Source organism: Fragaria vesca, linkage group LG2, assembly GCF_000184155.1.
Source record: "Fragaria vesca subsp. vesca linkage group LG2, FraVesHawaii_1.0, whole genome shotgun sequence".
Classification (NCBI taxonomy): domain Eukaryota; kingdom Viridiplantae; phylum Streptophyta; class Magnoliopsida; order Rosales; family Rosaceae; genus Fragaria; species Fragaria vesca.
Genome location: NC_020492.1, coordinates 19,963,845 through 19,985,066, shown reverse-complemented (window position 1 = coordinate 19,985,066; position 21,222 = coordinate 19,963,845). Strand labels below are relative to the sequence as shown.

At 39.6% G+C, this 21,222-nt stretch overlaps 5 protein-coding genes and 1 non-coding gene across 6 annotated transcripts; 4 read left to right on the top strand and 2 right to left on the bottom strand.

The window, feature by feature from the left end:
• The first annotated feature begins 3,194 nt into the window (after positions 1-3,194).
• LOC101290919 lies at positions 3,195-4,469 on the top strand. The gene has a single exon (XM_004290931.1). It carries the CDS (start codon positions 3,280-3,282, stop codon positions 4,408-4,410), a length of 1,131 nt encoding a protein of 376 aa, XP_004290979.1. The 5' UTR covers positions 3,195-3,279; the 3' UTR covers positions 4,411-4,469.
• A 123-nt stretch (positions 4,470-4,592) lies between these two features.
• On the bottom strand, positions 4,593-5,901 carry LOC101315398 (NADH dehydrogenase [ubiquinone] iron-sulfur protein 4, mitochondrial-like). Its single transcript, XM_004290930.1, has 5 exons — positions 5,630-5,901; positions 5,441-5,529; positions 5,097-5,226; positions 4,901-4,930; positions 4,593-4,773 (listed from the first exon to the last, which is right to left on the bottom strand). The coding sequence occupies exons 1-5, from the start codon at positions 5,786-5,788 to the stop codon at positions 4,714-4,716; spliced, it is 468 nt and encodes a 155-aa protein (XP_004290978.1). The 5' UTR covers positions 5,789-5,901; the 3' UTR covers positions 4,593-4,713.
• A 1,411-nt stretch (positions 5,902-7,312) lies between these two features.
• LOC101297513 lies at positions 7,313-9,771 on the top strand. The gene is made up of 2 exons (XM_004292714.1): positions 7,313-8,104; positions 8,440-9,771. The coding sequence occupies exons 1-2, from the start codon at positions 7,313-7,315 to the stop codon at positions 9,769-9,771; spliced, it is 2,124 nt and encodes a 707-aa protein (XP_004292762.1).
• Positions 9,772-10,837: 1,066 nt separating this feature from the next.
• LOC101315110 (F-box protein At3g12350-like) lies at positions 10,838-13,113 on the top strand. The gene is made up of 2 exons (XM_004290929.1): positions 10,838-11,788; positions 12,465-13,113. The coding sequence occupies exons 1-2, from the start codon at positions 10,898-10,900 to the stop codon at positions 12,930-12,932; spliced, it is 1,359 nt and encodes a 452-aa protein (XP_004290977.1). The 5' UTR covers positions 10,838-10,897; the 3' UTR covers positions 12,933-13,113.
• A 234-nt stretch (positions 13,114-13,347) lies between these two features.
• Positions 13,348-15,341, bottom strand: LOC101314814 (pollen-specific protein SF3-like). Its single transcript, XM_004290928.1, has 5 exons — positions 15,075-15,341; positions 14,382-14,478; positions 14,134-14,177; positions 13,947-14,036; positions 13,348-13,831 (listed from the first exon to the last, which is right to left on the bottom strand). The coding sequence occupies exons 1-5, from the start codon at positions 15,207-15,209 to the stop codon at positions 13,622-13,624; spliced, it is 576 nt and encodes a 191-aa protein (XP_004290976.1). The 5' UTR covers positions 15,210-15,341; the 3' UTR covers positions 13,348-13,621.
• Positions 15,342-16,732: 1,391 nt separating this feature from the next.
• TRNAP-UGG lies at positions 16,733-16,804 on the top strand. Its single transcript has one exon. It is a non-coding gene; the product is annotated as a tRNA-Pro (tRNA).
• The last annotated feature ends 4,418 nt before the right edge of the window (positions 16,805-21,222 follow it).

The following is a 21,222-nucleotide window of genomic DNA, read 5'->3' as shown; positions in this document are numbered from 1 at the left end:
GTTGGATGTTTCTAGTTCCACTAGATATTTAAACAAAAAATTAACGCATGTTTTTAGTAAGGAAAATGCTAGAGACACCAAAAATTCATACAAAAACTCTATACCAAATGATGTGGCACATGCCACATGATCATCTTAAACCTAATATTTTCCACCATGTATTTTTATTAACCTATTTGATTTTGAATAGAATTCTAAAACAAAATTCACAAAATTTATTTTCATGGACGTCCACGATATCACATTACGGAAACACAGAGCGTCGAACATTTTTTAGGTTTGGGTCATGTTGGGGATGAGCTTGAAGTAGAGAGAGAGGAGGTTGTTATCGATGAAACGGTCAGTTTCAAGGCCGGTTTTGATGATGACATATATGGGCGTGGATTTGTGGAGGCCGTGGGTGAGAAAGACGGCTTTGGTGCATGTTCGGAGGAGTGAAGTGTAGAGGAGAAGTTTGAGGGTGAGTTTGGAGGGGTTTGTGGAGTTGAGGAGATGAATGGTGTCGAGAAGTAGGCCGGATTTGCAGAGCCGGAGGATTTGGGATTGTTTGGGTGGTGGGTTTTGGGGTTTGGGGAGATTGGAGGGGAGGAGTGAGGTGTGATGGCGCTTGAAGAAGGAATACCCAACTTCCCAGAGGTCTTTATATATGTCTTCCCAGTCTCAGATTTTGGATGAACTTATGATATTGTTGTATTCTTTGTAATTTTTTTAAGTAGTATGAACGTGTGCTCCACAAGTGTCATCCAAATTCATGTACATGAATTTATGAAAAAGAAATAAATCCATACATCAACTTTTCCCAAGTGTTTTATGTATAACTTATGCATAATTGTGGAAGTTATATAAGTGCTTTTTGATAGAACTTGATTCACAAGTGTCTCCCAAATTCATGTATAAGTGTCTTCCACAATTACGCAGGTTATTTTTTTAGATGAAACACAATTATGTAGGTTGGCTTGATGTTCTACATCTGTATTTTCTGGACATTTTCATAAGTTCAGTCATATCTTGTTGTTGTTATTATTATATTTTTAGGTTATTTATTAATTAAAAAAACTAAATAAACTGAAAATTTTTAATTGGGTGTGAGGACATAATAGATGCCACGTAGGATGCCACATAATTTGGTATTAGATTTTGGTATAACTTTTTGGTGGACTTAGCAGAACTCTTTTAGTAATAGTTAATAACCCAAATAAAACAATAAATTAAATTTTAACAAGCAAATATGTATAAAGTAGACAAATATGTAAACAATTTTCCTATTGCAATTTAATTAAGACTGGGTCATCACATAAATAGTGAATTAGCAAGGGCAATTCAATTGGCAAATAAGCAATTGTCTTTGCCTAATAGGTGCAATTGCTCTAAAGCTCTAAACGCTCAATCCTCATGAACATGGATTTTAGATCTCTGCTCATCCACTTTTTCATTCTTCAAGCTGCTAATCGAACTAAAGCACCCCAACCCAATTCCTTCGGTATTAGGCTGCTCTTCCACACCACCGTCCACCATTTATTTTCTACCTCACACACAGTAGCACTCAAAGAAAATCATGACTATTCCAACATTGTTCATATCCAAAAATATGACTCATTTGCAACAAGTTTGAGTTCTAATCATATAGGTATTACATTGATTGGATTGTGGATATTTTAGTGTTATTAGCCATGGCAGCTTGCAGTCGCTGAAGAGATCAACTTTTAGGACATCAAAGCAGGCAATTATCATAAACCCGACTCTGGTTCACAAAACCTAACATTCCAACGGGGTTGTACAATTTTACCACTCAGACCCGCCAAAAATACCACTCCAAATGAAGCAACTCATCAACAAAGACTCCATAAATTACTTAAACTTATTATACATTATGTTTATTCACGATGGTCTTTTGAAATATAATAAGACAATTTTTTAGAAAAAAAATATTAATAATTCACACACCCTACATATGTCTATGACCTCAAAGTTGTCAGCTAAACACCTTAATCAACCAAACAAAATATAATAAGACAATTGATAAACAAACATTTTCTAAAATTTCATCTAAAATATTCATGTTTCTTCAAATGTCATCAAGTTTCTCAATCTTTGACTGGTAGTCTAGTATACATAATTTCTCAGATATTTCCGATGTGTTTAGACCAATCGATATATCCTCATTATCCGATCTTTCAAGTCATCAAGGATTTATTGAGCCAATTACAGTTTGAACTTAGAAATGCTATATGGGCTCTGGTCCATGGACGTTTTCTTGCCAAACAAACGACGTTACAATACAAGACTGATAAGTCCGCCCAAAATGGTCCAGTGAACACTCCACAATGGTGCACTCCAAGCTTGCCATCCGTTGTTTCCTTTCACACCTCCCACGCAATAAGTCCGCCCAAAATGGTCCAGTGAACACTCCACAATGGTGCACTCCAAGCTTGCCATCCGTTGTTTCCTTTCACACCTCCCACGCAACCCCTTCTCTGTGACTTGGCAACCCGCCAAAGCACCGCAACGGCGCGCTAATTAGGACGACCAAAACCGCGACGCTTTACCCTCCTGCCCCACTCACAAACTCAACGTTTTCGCATTCGCAACCACCTCACAGCCACCGGCCACGTGTTGCCCCTTGTCCCTCCCTCCGCCTGTCAGCTTAAAATTTCACCTACCGAGGACTCACCCTCCAATCAGATTCTACCTCATCCTTTGCATGCGATGAGCGCCACCGCGACGACACGTCCAACAGGGCCAAATACCACCGACGCGAGGCCAGGGGCAGTTACGTAATAACCGGACTAGAAAACAAAAACGGCCAAACCAATCGTGATAGGTGTAGCCACGCATGGCGGCCTCACTCACACGCGTTATAATGAGAGGCTCCTCAGAGGCATGCAAGCCAGGCGTTTGATTGGGTGTGAAGGACTTTAAACTGTAAAAAAAGAAAACCAAGGGCCCCACTAACAGTCACTTACAGAGTTAAATCCCACCTGTGGTTTATTTTTCTTAGTCCCACAAACACGTACCCACCATGCAATTCCAAGTGTCCTTCCCTCCTTCCTCTCTGCTCCATGGTGCCCTTCTCTCATTGGTCACCTCCCTCCCTTAAGACAACAACCGTTTCATCCTTCTCACCAAAACACTTACCATCCTCCTCTGCCCTTCCATCCCTCACAGCTCTCAGCTCTCTGCCTTCTGCATTTTCTCATTCTAAAGCTCTGCCATTGCAGCCACTTGAGCTTGTGGTGGTGAGCTTTGTGTGGCAAGCAGAGACTAGAGAATTTCGCAACCATGATCAAGACTCTGAATCCTTACAACTCCACCAACACAGCGAAAACCGCTGAGATTATGTCCAGGTACAGGCCCATAGCACCAAAGCCTGAGACTAGTCCAACCACCCCTACAGGTGAGAGCCCTGCACTGTCTCAGAAGATCAGGGACTCCCCTTACCTTCGAAACCTCTGGCCTCAGTTGCAGGCAAGACCCACAAGAACCAGGAAGCGAGGTCGAGCTGCAATTTCGCCACCAACCCTCAAAAGGCAGAGAACAAGCCATGTATTTGGGCTCTCTCCTGCTTGCCATGTCACATCCCCTGTCAACAATTTGACCCTGGATGGTTTTCCTCATCCTCTTACTCAGCTTGCATTACCAAACCAGCTTGGATCAGCCAGCAGCGGCCTCGAAAGCACCAGTCTGGTGACCCTGCCTCTTCTATCATATCCTTCTTCAGTTCCCATTGTCCCAAACCAAGCTGTGGTGACCAACCAAGCAGTGGTGCCAGCTGAACTCAATTTACTGAAACCGTCTGGAGGAGAGAAGCTCATAGATTTGAACTCTGTAGCTGAAATTCCAGAGGAGAAAGACCTGCTGAAGCAACTACAGGGAACCCCATCCCCTGCTACCACACCTACCAGCCCCAATGTCATAGCACCTCAGCCAATTCGACCTGTGGGCTCGAGCATTAGCGTTGGCTGCATCAGCACAGATCCAAGTTCGGCCCCAGCTGTGCAAGCTCCTAAGAAACCAGAGGATGTGGAGAAAGAGATGGAGTCTGAGGCACTACCAGCCATAATCTCAGATTCACACAACAAGGTGAGGATGGCAAATGCAGCTTACAAGGAGATGGTGGGTCAGCCAGAGTGTTCCTGGCTCGATTCAATGGTGGCCACCCCGTGCAAAAGGATCAGTGGGGAGGTTGCACTGCAGCTTTCTGACACAAGGGTGCCAACTTCATCAAATGGATTTTCATGCTGGGTGAGGATTGAGTGGGGAAATGAGATGGACAAGCATGCTATCAATGCTTTCTGTGATGTGATCAAACTGGCCTGCGAGTCCAAGGACTACCTCTTCACTTGGAGGTTCCACACCCACAGCAGAGAGGCTTCTCAGTCCAGTTCTAGTGAAATTGCTACTTGTAACTAAATGTAGTGTAGGCAGTGTAGCTTAGTAGAAGGTATTATGTATCTACTATCTACTATATATTAGTCATATATTAAGAGGAAATATATATAGTAATCAGGCTTTTCATGTAAAATCTAGGGCAGGTTTTCAATGTGTATTATTGCAGTTGGTAAAAACTTGTTCATTACATTGTTATTTTCAGATAAGCATAGACAACAACACAACTAAGAAATAAACCAGAGTCTAGGAAAACCATAATGGGATAAAAAACTAAGCTCAGGCACTCACAGGCCTAAGAGCTTTGGGATCTAGAAAGTACACAATTCACTTCTCCTCGCTCTTTGGCAGCCCCTTCCACTTGAAGTTGTCTGCATAAGTCCTGACCTGCACATACATGATCATAATATTTCAAGTTAATACAGACCGGCATGTCTACCAAATCACAAACCATACATACTCGCCTAAGAAGCTTAATAGGAAAACCACAATTTCAACAAGAAAAATTTCGTACCCTTAGAAGTGGTGTGTGACGCTTCCTGACCTGCACAGCAGTTAGAAACTGAACCCTTAGCAATGTATCCCACGACTATACAAACCCCAACAAAGATTGCAGACTGATGTAAAACTATATTCTACATCATCTCGCAGGAAAATTGGAACGAAAACTCTCAAAGAATAGAACTATAGAACTTGAGTAAGGCACGCACCGTATAATCCCAGCCATGTTTCTCAGCAAACTCCTTTGCAGCTTGTTCACTATCGAAACTCAGTGCTGCATCACCCACATTGGCATAGGGATCACCAGTGGAAGTCCAACCCATCAATGGATTTTCCCACCTATCAAAATGTCAAACAAAAAACAGAACTAATCAGCATGCTATTTGACAGTACTGAAATTGCACATTAGCAACAGCAGCTCATGAAATTTAAGCATATTTATAGCGTAAAATCTAGAACAGTTCAGGGCTAATAGTGTAAAATCTATGGAAGAACCTGATCCATCATCCAAAATTTTCCTGCAAAAATTGTGTAAGATAAAAAGCACACGTACTTCTGCGTAGAAAGGAAATTAATTTTCCATTTCCCAACTTTCCCAGAACCTTGCTGTGATGCAGTTCGAGCAGGAGAATATATTACGACCTGGGCATGCCCAAATTGAAATACTTAAAATTAAATTACTCTACAAACAAAAAGCCAATAAATATAAATTCTTCATCCTTGACAAGCACCAAGAGCGTACCCTTCTTTTGAGATGCTGTTCGGGGATTCCAGAGATGATGCCGACGTCGGGAATCTTGGTCTCCACCACCGCCTGAGATTGCGACGAGGAGAACCATCTCGTCCGGGAGAGAAGAGGTGATCGGGCTTTGATGAATCCGTGTCGTAGAGAGCTCGCCATGTTTGGTCAGGCAAGGCAACCACAGCGATTTTTTTAAAGAGACGACGATAAATCGTGCCTCGCTACCCGTGTTAGCACCAGAAGGTTCGGAAGAGTTGGTGCTTTTGCGCCATAATTCTGCCACGTACTCCTAACTAAATAAAATTTAATAAAAAAGTCGGTCCGGTTTTAAAGGGTAACCATGTTGGTTCATCAAACCGAACCGGTCAGAAATATATTTCCAGTTAATATTTCCAGAAATATATGGTATTGACGCGTTTTTGATGAATGTTTGAGAATTGAGAGTTTCATATCTTCAAAATTGGCCTCTAAATTATTTCTAGGAACAAACAATTTTATGCATTTTACAAAGATTTGTCTGTTGTGCAGAGCTACACACATGACATACATACACTAAGAGGAATAATTGCATGTACTCTGCATGAAAAGTCAGATGTTATGTTTTGAGAAAATTTGCATAAAAAAACATGCTATGTAGGCCTCTATAGTAGACCTTTCCCTCCTTACACTACCACATTTCGTCTTCCTAACAAATCTTCTCAAAAATGATTGAACTGAGGATAAATTTACTTGAGGAATGATCCAAATAAGGAGGGATCTCCTTGGAAGTGGTTCATGTGAGGAATGATCTCCTCGAAGGGACTCAAATGAGGATACATCTCATATGTAAGAAGAATCTCATTGAGGAAAGATCTACTCGAAGGTGATTCAAACGAGGAGAGATATATTAAAGAGTGATTCGAGTAAGAATGAATCTCTTTAAGAGATACTTGGGCCTGTTTGCTAATGATTTTTGAAAATAAAAATGAGAAAATGATATTGTTTTTCTACTTTGGAAATGTATTTGTTAATTTATTGTGAAAAATATTTTTATATTTAAACTAAAAAATGAAAAAGTAAAAACGTCAAATTGATGTTTTTGGTTTTTCTTTGTAAAAATTGAAAATATTTTATTTTTTTATTTTCAACGTTTTCAGAAATGTCTCATCGAATACATTTTTATCTTATTTTTATTTTCAAAAATGAAAATACAAGCATGAAAACGTTACTGAATGTCATCTTAATGTTGAAATCGATATCTAATTTCAGATGTAGAAATAGAAAACACCCCCTTTGTGTATTCCAATTCTTAAAAGCTTTAAAACGATTTTTGTATCAAATTAATCTGTTCAAAGTAGAACTAAAGCCCAAATGGCATAAGTTCTAGACCAAGGTTGAGTTCGGCAGTGACTAAGAACGATGTAAAGGGCTTATTAAGTACGTACTTCATGCAAGTCATTTTCATCTTTGGACTGATTCCTGCGGTTGGAGATGAAACCGGCTGCACCCCACTCACTACGTTCCAGACTGCCTATTTGTGTTTTCATAACACAGTTGCCATTTGTGCTTAGTTTACATCGAGCTCCACTCTCCCCCATTTTACTTCATTGTCATTTTCTGCCCCCAACACATCGTGCCTGTCACTAATTTTGTATCATATATAGCTAATTAACGAAACATAGACCACCCTGAAGCTTAACATCCATGGCCACAAGGGAAGGAAACTCAAGGCTCTCTGACCTCAAGCTAGCCTGCACAGACTTGAGAACCCTGCTCAAGGCTTCAGCCTTGATGGAACAGAATCTGAAAAATATGGACAAGAAGTTTGATATCATTGACGAAACACTAACTTCAGCCTCAAGAAGAGTAGCTCCACTACAGTCCTTGTCCATGGCCACCAAGGCCTTGGAAACCAGAATCAACCGAGCTGTCACTCCGGCGCTAGCTCTCCTCGACAATTTCAAGCGATCAGAGTCTATACAGAACAAGCTTCTCGACTTTTCATCGAAGTTATCAAACGAGAAGAACATGAACAAGAAACTCAAGACGCTCATCAAGTACGTGGACTGTGTGGATCAGCTCAAGGCGGCGATAAGCTCCATATGCGAGGAGGGCGAGCCGGTGATCCAGAGACTTCAGGAGGTGGTGGAGTTTTTGAGCCGAACGAAGGCGACGGATCAGTACAGGACTCATCGGTTGAGGGAGACTTTGATCACTTTGAAGGCTCTGTATGAGACAGAGGTGGATGCCATGAGATTTGAAGGGTTGCTTGATGAAGCTCTGCTGAACTTGCAGGATGAGTATGAGAGTATGTTGCAGCAGATTAAGCATCAAAACATAGTGGATCAGTCTCAGGCTGCAGATAAAGGTGATGACCAGATGGTGATCATGGGTTCTAATTTGGGAACTGAGTTGGAGATTGAAATTCTAAGACGAATTTCACAAACCCTAGCTGCTGAAGATTGTTTGGATATATGCATCGATATTTATGTCAAGGTAACATTTGCTAGTATTCTTTAACACAATTATTAGATCACTCTGCTCAATATTTCTTGCTGAACACTAATTAGGACTTCTCTTATGAAAGTTTAAGTCGCCTTTTCCTAATCAGCAAAGGAGATAGAAACAAAATGATTAGGAGTAACATGTGTATACAACAGACCTCTCACAATAAGTGATCACGTGACTCGCGCGATTAGATACTATGCCTGTTATTTCTCTCAAATATACTCATTTAATAAACACTATTACATAATCGATCAAAAATGTAGGATCACATCACTGTAAATTGATAATGGCTCATTAGTATGGTTATGGTTGTTGATCACCAGGTGAGATACAGAAGAGTGGCCAAAGCACTAATGCGGCTAAACCCAGAGTACTTAAGAACACACATTCCGGAAGAAATAGACGAAATGGCTTGGGAGAATTTAGAGACAGCCATAACCCTTTGGATCCAACACTTCGAACTCGCAGTGAAAGCAGTCCTTGTATCAGAGAAGAAATTCTGCGAACAAGTACTGGGAGGCATAATGGACGGGCTGGTATGGCCAGAATGCTTTGTTAAAATCGCAGACAAAATCATGGCTGTGTTCTTCAGATTCGGCGAAGGCGTAGCCAGGAGCAGCAAAGAGCCACAGAAACTGTTCAAGTTGCTAGACATGTTCGAGTCCTTGGAGAAACTCAACCCTGCATTCTCTCTAGTCTTCGATGATGAATCAGGGACTGACATTTGCATTCGGTTCAGAGAACTCGAGAAGCTTCTGATTCACGCTTCGAGTAAGGTATTCTGGGAGTTTGGGCTTCAGATTGAAGGAAACTCAGATGGGGTACCTCCCCCACAAGATGGGTCAGTCCCTAAAATTGTAAGGTACGCTGTGAATTACCTCAAGTACTTAGCAACAGAGGCTTACTCTGTTCCCATGGCCAGAGTCCTCAGAACAGAGCAGATTTGGAAAGCTGGGATTCTTTCCAGACCTGAATCCGACGAGAATCTTCTCCGCGACGCCGTTTCCAACATCATGGAAGCTCTGCAGAGGAATGTAGATGCGAAGCGGTCGGGTTATCGGGTAGACAAGTTGGCATTGCCTCATGTCTTTGCTATGAACACGTACTGGTACATTTACATGAGGACCAAAAACACAGAGCTGGGGAAGCTTTTGGGAGACCAATACATGAAGAAAAACTACAAAGTAATAGCAGAGGAGTCGGCTTACATGTACCAGAAGATAGTGTGGGTGCCTCTGGTTAAGGTTTTGGAGAAGGATTCGGATTTGGAGCTGGAGAGCAAGGAAGCAATGGTGGGATTGATCAGGGAGAAAATGGAGGCGTTCATTAAGGGCTTGGATGATGTGTCGAAGAGGCACAAGGGATATTATAGTATTCCTGACGCGGATTTGAAGGAGCAGATTAGATTGGCGACGGTGAGGCTTGTGATTCCGGCGTATAGTGAGTTTTTGGACGCGTTCTCGGTTTTGTTGCCGGGAAAGTCGTCGTATTTGAGCCCTGAGTCGGTACAGGAGTTGGTGTGTCGGGTATTTGAGGGTGGGGAGGTGAAGCTTAAGAGACGTGGGTCTAGGGATCGGACGGCGGGAGGGAGCTCGGCGGTGGACGGTGGGGGGAAGGACTTCCGACGGACCAGGTCAAATACTAGTGAAATGTGAGAGTGATCGACTGATCATAATTCTAGGTCTAAACTCTTGAATTGATGTGATTATTATCCCTGTTCTTGCTAAAATGGTGACTTTTGTATATTAATTGGAAATCATATATGTGTTTAGTTCAACACTGCAGCTAATCTCAAAATCTGTCTTTACATTTTATTTTGATTTACGTAAAACTAACGGTATAATTTTGTAAGATAGTTCTTTTTCTGTTATAGGCTCAAACTATCATCTACTTTCATTATTAGAACATCGATGATCTTCGCTTATTATTATGCATGTAGTCAATATTAAGGCACGCGACATCAATTTGATTTAAGTTCACCTTTTGGCTTTAGGGTTTCACCTCAAACGTTATAGTTTGGCGATTAATTGGTCTAAAACATGACTTGTCAAAACTCAAAACTATAAGATCTAAGTATTAGTGTAAGCCCAAGTGGTAACTCAACTCGTAAGGTGTGTTAGAATTGTGTTAAAATTGCTATGTGAAATTAGAAGTTTGATTACAAGTTTCTTTTAAATTTAGAGTTCTTTTCAAAAAAAAAAAATAATTAGAGTTAGAATTAGAATTAAAATAAACTAAATTAAGAGTTCGATTCCCTATGACCACGCTCATCAACTTACTGAATATGTAAAATGAAACCGGTCTTGTATATGTTAGATCAGAACTGTATCATTCATCATTTATGTGTCAAGTTCTATTGTATTTTCTATTTTTTTTTTTTTTTTAAACTTTATCATTCTTTCAAGCCACTTGCCCTCAACCATAGTCTGTTTAGACTTTAGAATTTAGATAGAAAATTATGTGTCAAATACAAGAGCCATATATTAATATCTGGCCGGTAAAATTACCTTATACATAATTTAGTGCCGTAGAATCTTACCTTACGTTACGGCCAAAAATATGAGTTACCATAAGTCACACGCTGCTCAATTACATTTATACCCACACGGAATCTCTGCATTTACTTCTCAATTAGCTCTGCTATTCTCATCGCATCGAAGAAGAATCATTCCCTCACCGCATCCAAGAATCATTCGTTCTTCTCCAAAGAATCTACCCAGCTCAAATCCAACACTTATACAAACTCTTCCTCCTCTCAAATCTCACCCCCAAATCCCAATCATGGAAGACCCGAAACTCAACATTGAGGAATTGAACGACACCGTTTCGTTCTCCGATTTCCCGGAAGACGTCCAGCTCTGCATCCTCTCCTTCCTGACCCCACCGGAGATCTCCAGCTTCGCCTGCACCTCCAAACGGTTCGTTTCGCTGTGCAAGAACGACGGCAAGCTCTGGTTCTCCATGTGCGACCGCCGCTGGGGGTCGCGGACGCAGATCAAGAAATGGGGCGGCGGCAAAATCGCCTACCGGAATCTCTACCAGACTCTATCCCGGTGGGAGAATCTCATCGGGTTCTGGCGCCAGGGCGGCCAGGCGACTTCTCCGCCGTTGATTTTCTTCGAGTGGGGCCCTTCGTTCCTCGCCGGGTCACGTGTCTCTCCGGCCAAGGACGGCGGCTACGGCGTGGTCAAGGCGCCGTTTCTGTGGATGAGCCTCTCGCCGGAGGGCCAGGTTGTGAACTTCCTCGACCCGGAAGGCCGGGCCGAGATTTCCGCGGAGGAGTTGAGCTCCGGCAGGGCGAATTTCTCCGACAAGGATTTGGTGCCGGTGAACCTGAGCTTGATGGGGAAGACTCATTTTGTTGTGGAGGAAGATATGAGCTTTAGAAACGGAGCTCGGCCGGGTTCGAGTGCGGCGGTGAGCATTGAAGGTGGGATTGGTGAGGAGTTGATTGGATACGAGAGTGGGTCCCCTGGGACGTCGCCGAGCTCGCCCTCGGAGATTTATCAGTACTTTGCGAACCGGACGAGCCCCGGTGGGGATAGGGCGTCGAGGAGGCAGAGGAGGAGAGAGAAGGAGAAGCAGCTGAGGAGGAAGTTGGAGTCTCAGCATTTTGTTAAGATTGTTGATTGCTCGCCGACGCCCGCCAGGCCTTTGCAGGGCCTCTGGAAGGTTCCTTTTTCTCTCTTAGACTTGAATTTTGGAATAGGAGTGTAATGTATGAAGTTCCTGCTATGACATTGTTATTCTGCCTAGTTAGAGATAATAGAAGTTAACTCTTTGCTCCTCATTTTGCCTATTATGAAATGGTTGCTAGACTAACTCTGTCATTCAATGCTGATGTTAGTTGCATTGTCTCTAGTTTGTAATCTAATCCGACTGTCATTACAATTTTGACTGGAAGCCTGTCTATTTGAATCAGTTGTTTTTATAGTGCCCAGAGTTTTATGTTTGATGCTTATGCTTCACAGTTTTGATTTAGTACATATTCGAAATTAGTCAAGAGTCTGTGTTTGGGAAAGTTTGGATCAATCTTTCTAAGGAACATAATCAGCTGAATTTTCTACAAGTGGCCAGCATGAGAGTTAACTAGTTGAGTTTGCTCTTTACCCTCCTGCTTCTCGTGGTGTCTCATCTGGTGGAGTTAAAAGCGATTTGAAGTGTCGCTCAAATGAAAATTATGTTTTTTTGTTATCATGGGAGTCTGTCTACATGAATTAGTTACTTTTTTTAGTGCTCTAAGTGTTATAGATGTTCCTTCTCTTGATTTCTTATTACCCGATGGTGGATTCAAAGGAGATGTCAAGTGTGACTCAATTGAATCCCGGTCAATGTTCTCTGTGTGCAGGGAATTTATGATGATATGAACTTGGGATTTTACCTTGTTGCATATGATGACATTGGGGGCATTTCCTGCCAAAAGGTTTGCGACTCATCTGGTCACTATTGCAGTTCCACTCGGGTTGTCCGTCAGCACCCAGTCTTTTGGACAACAGACCCTACTTTTTCTGAGTCTCCATTTCTGCCGGAGGAAGAAAATTTATATAATAGTCGCATACATCTTCGGCCAAATGCGTCAGCAGATCACATTCACCAGCTCACCGGAATTGAAGTGGTCTCTCACATTCTTTGCATTGACTTAAGTTATGATCTGGCTGTTCCATATATGATAAGAACTACCACAAACCCAGTGCAGGCACAAGGAAGGGTTTGGCAGTACAGGGACGGAACATTCGGATTTGGGTTTCTTCAAGACAGTTTTATCAGGGACTTGAAGCATGTTGCCGAGAATGGTTGTCTTCTTGATATCATGTAGCCTTTAGCTTGCAGTAGACTAGTAGTGTCATTGATCTACACTACTTTGTCGAATTTGTTATTTTTCTGTACAGACACCAACTTTAGCTGGGTGCCACTCTGCTCTGTGGCACTGTACAATATTTATTTTACACACAGTAATAAGAATGCTGGGATCACTTAATCAGTGATCTGTTCAATTACCTCTTGGCTCACAAGTGAATTTCAATTTCAAGTTAATTGCTTTTGAAAAGTGGCTAGCTTTACATCCGGTTTGGTTCTTCAGTTTTCGGTTCTTCCAATGAAATTCTGCATAGCTCGCTTCTGGACTTACAGGTGTTCTGGACTTACAGGTGCAGCCTTGGGGAACAAGTGAAATCTAAAACTGGGTACGCTAGCTTTCATCTTGGTTAATATTCAATTACTTGGGTTCCTATATGAACTACTCCTTTGGCGTCAGGAGTTTTCATTATATATTGAAAACCAATAAGAACAAAACAGAGTACAGATAAGCCTCATTTGGCATCTCTCATCTGAAGAAATGCATTCACAACCTCACAGCAAAACCCGAAAACAACAAATGAACCCGCACGCTAGAATGCTATATAGGATTCCACCAATCTAGATTGCAAGGAAATGGTAAAGTAGAGGGACAACATCAACGATGATAGAGGGCATTACTATTGTGTATCATCCGCTCTTTGTTTCAAATTATATTTCAGCAGCAACTGCTGTGGCTTTCTCATTGTCACCACCACCCTCGAGCTGGCTCAAGTTTCCTTTCTCCCTGATGAGTTGGGTGTGGTGGTGCTTGCAGTAGAGGCGTCCCTCGTGCGCAATGTAGTTCGATGGACTGATTGTGCACCCTCCATGTGTGCATTTGAAACACATCTTGTGGTAGGGAGTTCCATTCACCGTAACCTTTTAACCGATCAAATTTCAAAGGAATGTCAGTGTTAATCTTGCTTGCTTTTTCTGTGAGTGATTAAACTGTATGATCTGATATTAATAAGTTACAGCTAGAAGCTGGTGTTACCTTTTCTGTTGGATAGACGGTATTCTTGCAACCAAAGCATTTATCTCTGGTTCCACCAAACATGCCCGAAGCTTTAGACGCTGCAGGTTTCTGTTAAAACATGTCATTGTCAAGATCAGTGCTGAATAGATACTACGAAATTGTGTATAATGCATAGGCTAGCTGCTAGCACTTGACAAATACATACCTCACTGTCAATAGGTCTCTCTGGTTTTACAATTTTCGGTGTGCCTGAGAAGGAAAGTAAAATACAACAGGAAAGTGATCCAAGTAAGCCAGTTGAGAGAGAGTAGGAATTGTGTTTTTTTTTTTTTTTGTCTGAAAATGAAGATAGAAGAGCACTACTGCTCTGTACCTCCCATTTACTCCAGAAGAAAGAAAAATAATACACATAAAGGAATGTTAGTTACTTTGGCGAATGCTATGCGGTTTTACCTTCAAAGCTTTTGTCAAGACTCCCGGTTCTTTTGAAGAGTTGGTCAAAGTGTGGCCTGCAGTAAAGTACTCCCTCAAATGAATTGTAGTTGCTGAGCTGCAAATTTGATGAAGTTGCATAAGAAAACCACAAATTTTATAGGCTGTTTGTTCTAACATATAAGCTACATTCTAGCAAATTAGTGTAATATTTGGAAGCATCAAACGGATGAAAACTAATATCCCAAAACAGAAACAATTTCTAGATCAATGATAGAGAGCACAAAGCCAGAAATAAAGCCTGGAATACAAAACTGTGTCAAATTTGTGAATAATTGTTAACCAAGTGTTACAGATAAGTGTATCTCAAATGTTTAGTTCAGTTCTTGGGTTTGAACTATGAACTATATCTTTGGGGTATAATCTATGATTCTGTAACATCAAGATGCAGTTGAAATCTCTAGAATTTCAAGAAAATGTACACAAGACAAGCAAAATATAACAGAATTTACTATAAACCACAAAGAAGCAATATGATCATACAAATGGAAATTTTGAACAAACATAGTCTTACAGAACCAAAATATGTTTACTGATTAGCACTCTATGAAATCGAATTGATCCAAAATTACTGTGATGATTCACTTAAAACACAATAAAGAGTTGCTAATTTAAGTTAGTGATAATGACAGTCAGTGTAAACACTGTAAATACCTTGAGGGTTCCTTTGCAGTGATGGCATCTGAAGCAGGCTTTGTGGAAGATTCTGTTATCAGCTGTGAGCTTATCAACCAGATACACGGTTTTGTCACAAGCCATGCACTTCTGGGTTGTTCCTGCAAATGCCATTTCTTCCTCTTCTTCTTGTTTTGCCTATTGACTACTTCTCTTTCTGAGCTGAGGAGATTGATGAGGAAAATGAATGATAGAGTAGAGAATATGGGGGTTGCAGGGACCAAAGGCAACAAGTGTGTAGATAGATTAAAGTAGGGTGCTGTTAAACAATCATGGTGTCCCAATTTTTAAGCACCCACCTAACACTGTCTGTTAGATATTTTTTTCTTTAACTTCATCATTTGTCCACGAGCTCATTTTTAGCACATATATATGTAAGCTCTATATGTAATTAGAAGTGTCACTGTGACAGATTGATCAAACAAGTACAAGTAGATACAATAAACCAGTTTTCTTTTCATAAATCAGGTAACGGATTAGATAAAATTTCTTAAAGGTAATGGTTGTCTTGACCTAAATACAGAAAATCAAATAATTCGTCTTAAATATGAGAATTTCATACGCGTCCTTAGATACATATTAACCATATATGTTTGTCTTCAATATGCATTATGAGAAGTTAGGTGGAAAATTAACATCACATGGGATTGTGACCAAACTTGATTACTTCATCATGAAATTAATAGCTGGCCAACATATATAGATGTCCTAATTCAATAATCAGTTGCTAAGTTGAGGTTTGTTCAGAAAGAATATGACTTTATAATTTCATTGCTGTGATTTAAGTTTAAGTTTCATGTTTAAGTAGGTGTGGGACACTAATTAGTGGGACACATGTATTAGGAGTAGCATTATATAATGGGTAAACCTTTTAGAAAAATTGAGCTAGCTTGAAGGAATTGCATCAATCATTTTGCTTCTTTCCCTTTAGTTTGATGCTACAAGTCCTTCAAATGCCAGCATTTCATCTACCTGGCTTTGCAGGCTTCTACTCTAAAAGATGAAAGATATATTTCTTCCAAGATCTCATTATTAGGGTGTGCACAGCTAATAAAGTAAAAATCAGATCATTCTGCCATTCTGCATATTCTCCATAGCTGAATAAACTACATAGTTTTAGGTTTTGGTTTGATATTCTTTTTAGGAAAATTCTGTTATATCGTTCGGTATATCATATTTTGTAAATTCTATGACCAAAAATTTAACCAACCACCACCTTCTTACTGGACAACCTCATTTAGTCATAAGGCATATTATATCGTTCGGTATAGCAGACAAATCATTTTTTTTAACCCGAAACGTTTAATTTTGAACATAATATGAAATTGTATTAGACTAAGGCACAAACAAGATAAATATTTTATGAAGTACATTTAAGAAATGTTTCAATAATATGTGAGGTCAAATTCAATTTACATGTTGATAGAGAAGCCGATTTTGCAGCTAACGATCATTTTTGGGTGTGGCCATTAGGCAATGTGATATCTTGAGTCGATTCTTCGACCACACTACATGATAATGACATGACAGCTCGATTCATAATTGTACTGTCCCACATTGGACTTTTGCTTCCATAACGAAAATTACATGAAACGATTTTTAATTTATCAGTAGTTATATCTAAACAATAGCAAGCCGGGCATTTGGTCTAGTGGTATGATTCTCGCTTTGGGTGCGAGAGGTCCCGAGTTCGATTCTCGGAATGCCCCTTTATTTTTTTATGTAGGCGGCTTATAGGTGCTGACGGATTTACTAGAACTGAACTCCAGAAATTTGGAACTGTGATTTTAGACTAGTTTCAGACGTTCACGTCTGAACTTAAAAATATTCTAAATTCTAAAACAAGGCAACAAATAAGTTGCTCACATATCAGGTGTTACAAACCTATAAACTTTTTTCGTGTTTCATCTTCAACTAAAAAATTTCTATCTCATGTTCATAGTCATATTCTAATCCATCGTCAAGGTCTTCATAAGCATCTTGACCTTCGTCTATATCTTCAAATTTATATTCAAGTCCAAGGTACTGGTCTTCATCATCTGAACACACATCTTTCTCAATAGCCTCTCCTGTAAACCATGAAACTGCATGGGGGATGATCTGATGACGAATAATTGACCTACATGAAAAAGAAAGAACAAAAAGTTTAGAAGCAACAAATAATCAATAGCCGAATTGAGAAAGAAAATTTATAAGATGCCAGTTGACAACACTACTACACATATACCCTTTAATGACATTTTAATTATGACGTTTTTGAGCAAAATGCCATTAAAAGCTATTATGACATCACTTTAAACGGCGTTAAGGGATGGAGCTGAAAAACGCCATGAAATACATTCCATGACGTTTTTCAAACGCTATAGATGACTATGTGTGTAGTAGTGCAAGCGTCGTCTTAACGAGGAGATAATGAACTCACCCAATAGAAAAATCATGTTGCATCTGTTCTATACGTTTATCGATCTGTTAAGAAAGATAAACAAATAAGATACCAGGAAAAAGTTCAAATACTAAACTAAGAGCTTAAGACCATGTGAATAAGGGACTTACATCATCTACTTCAAGTGCATTGAAAAATGAGAAGAAACTGTCATAATCTTCAAATGTAGTGATTGACCTCGCATACTCTGATCCTGTCTCAGGTTTCTTCCTGATAGGTATCTGTGTCAAGCATCTAGTCGGATACCAATTAATCTTAGTCCTACAAAACCCAGGTACCCGTCAAATTATAATCGATATATACAAGCAACTAGTCAGCTGCAGATGCCTTAGCACAAGGTAGGAGGTAGAAACCTAACTCACCCGGTTATATCTTTCACAATGGATCTATCCTCATCACTCATGAAATATGTCTTGGTCAAGACAGAGTTTTCAAAAAAAGGATTGGCTCTAAAGTAGAAGTCAAGCTTGAAGCCTTTGAAGCAATCTATGGGAGAACACCTGATGTCTTTAAGAAATTCCAGAGCTAGTTCATCACGATAAGTAATCTATACACAAGAGAGACAACAATGAAGAATTTTATACACAACTTACGACTATGTAAACATTGTAAATGAGAAACATTATGCACGAACAACACCCACCTCGTCGTCTATATAGTCATTATTTTGCAATGCATACAGCCAGAAGTTATGCACCTCTTTCTCTGCCAAAAAACATAACAGGATAATAAATACTCATGAAACAATAGCATATTGTAGAAGTTAAGGATATATACATATGTAACTATCAAAAGTGTACCATAGGCCAATAATGCTTTCTCTTCAGAGTCACTACTAGCTTCATCTGTTTCATGATCAATACTTTCTCCTTATGCTTCATGATCAATGCTCTCTTCATATGCTTCATCATTTATAATTTTGTATCGCTGCAAAGTGGAGTGGCATTTAAGTTTATTAACTTCATATTTGAAACACAAAGAGATAGAAGCATGACACAAAGACTGATACATTGTATAAATTGTCTATATACCTCTACATACAAAGGTTGACACGACTGACAATATTCTGCTTGAATTGATGCTCTATCCTTGTCGAACTTTGCTTTGAATGCATCATATGTTTCCTTCAAGGTGAGAAACCATCAAGGTATGTCAAATGCAAACTTTTGTAAAATGCTCAAGTTGGAAGTAAACACACCACAAGCTGTGAATGGAGTTGCAATTAACAGAAAACATAACGTAGTGATTTTCTAATTTGGAGGGGAACTTATCCCATATAGCAATACAACTATAAGCTAGTGTCAGAGTACAATAGTACCTGGATCGATCTTAGACTCTCAACACACTCCTTGACATCTTCGGATAGATTCTTGAGGAAATTGGAGCGCTGAGCTGATATTTGGGTCTTCTGCTCCAGTCCAGCCTCCCCAGTAAACCATGAAATAGCACGTGGGATGATCTCATCTCGAATGATCGACCTAGACAAGAATAAAAACGTGTCGAGCAAAATAACTAAGTTCAGAGACCTCAATCAAACCGTAGCTGCTAACAAAGTTCAAACATCATGGGAAAACATAAGCTACGAGCTCACCCCAAGAAACAATCATTTTCCATCTCATATTTCAGATTTGTGACCTGTTGAGAAAGACAAAATATAAGATTGCATACACAGTCAAATAAGGAAAGAAAATTAAAGATGATGATCATGTTATAAAAACCTCACCACAACAGTATTTTTCGTATCTTTCAGGTTCATTGGGATTTCAGGCGGACTGAAAAGGCCAAAGAAGCTTTTATTAGTAGAAGGCTTCTGTGTCAAGCACTTTCCCGGACGCCATGTAATCTTTGTCCTACATAGAAACAAGAGAACAAACAAATTGAAGTCAAGTAAACACAAATACCTGCCTTCCTTGTAACTTATAAAACAAGAAAACAAAAAAGCTTACCCTATTGAAGATTCTAGAAAGAATTCGTCTTCATCATTCATGTGATATGTCTTGGCCAATACAGGGTTTTCAAAGAAGGGGTTGGTGTTAAAATGGAATTCAAGTATAAACCCTTTCTGTATCCTGGACCATTTGATGTCTGTGAGATGTTTGAGAGCTTCTTCATCTTGAACTGTAATCTGATACCAGGAGATACGGTAAAAACAATTAAGATTCAACAACTACAAATTTATGCACAAACATGGAGGATAAGAAACCTGATGAAAAACTCTATGCACAAACAACAACCTGAGCAGCTAACAAGTCATGCCCTTTTAAAGCATACAACCAGAAATTAGGCACCCCTCTCTTCATCTTGTCCTCTTGATTTGTAACATCCTTAACCACACCATTCACAATATCATATCGCTGCAAAATTTATTAAAATAAAAAAAAAGTTCAATACATATGGCATACAAATACAATAGACTATCTATGACTATTAACAAATGGGGTAAAATGTGAACCAGCAAGATCCATACCTGGAGATAAAGAGGTTCACAAGACTCGGCCATCTCGACTTCAAGTTTTCCTCGCTCGTCGTAAAACTTTACCTCGGTTTCATCAAGATCTTTCTGCAAGTGAAATTACAGTATGTAATGTTGAGTGAATGAAACAAATTTAACAACATACAAGTTTTTGGGGTGGGCAACACTATACCTGGATCTTCCTAAGTTTGTCAATGTGCTCCCTCACATACAGAGTCTCGAGGGTATAAGAGCGCCGACCGAAAAACTACATTAAGGAGAGAGATAAAAAAAAATTAGAATAAAAGTAAAATTACGATCCATAGTTAAAATCAGAACAAGAGCTCTTGGTTGCTGAGAAACATGAAATATTAACCTTAATGGCGTCAGGATGATTATGTCCCTTCCCAACTGTGTAATCATAAAACCAAAACACTATCAATAACTAGATCAAAATACAGCATCAGAAATGCATGAAAATAGTAGGAGGGATTATTACCAATAGAAGACCCGCCGGACATGTTCACTTTAGGGTTGACTGGTGAGTGGTGGTGATTATGTGGGAAGGGAATAAAGGGATCAGGGATCATAGTACTAGGGTTACTGATCAAGATGAAGAATAGCTCTCAAATTTTCAAACTAAAAAATGATAATATTGGAGGATAAAAGTTAACTACTTAAATTATGGGACTGATCATGCGACTATTTGGTAACTCAAAAAGAAAATAATCAAATTGGTTACAAAAAAATATTGCTATCAATTCTGATGTGGAACTTTCACTTTTGGAAATTTGATTCATGATTTTTCTCTTCATAACTGATCAGTTAAGACATTTTAGAACGTTTAGATTTCTCTTTTCCTTTCAAGATATCTTCCTCCCTCTCTCCGTCACAGTTATAGCATCCTTAGTCACCAAAATCTCAGTACCAATTTATCATTGACTCAAGAACCCTATAAAACTTCTATCTATTTGAGAAATCGCTGAAATTTTCTTCAGTAACTCCATCAAATTTGAGGATTATAAGATCAGCGATGGAGGATCAAGAACCAATCATAGTCTTTAAATCACAGCTTTTTCTTCCGAGAAAACTCAGACGTAGAATGAATCACTTTTGGGCATTCAAGGAACCTACGAATGTACGTACCTACTGCTTTTCACTTACGTATATAGATATATTTTTCCAACTGTTCTTCTTTCTACATATCTTATATTGCTTTGCTATATCTTTCA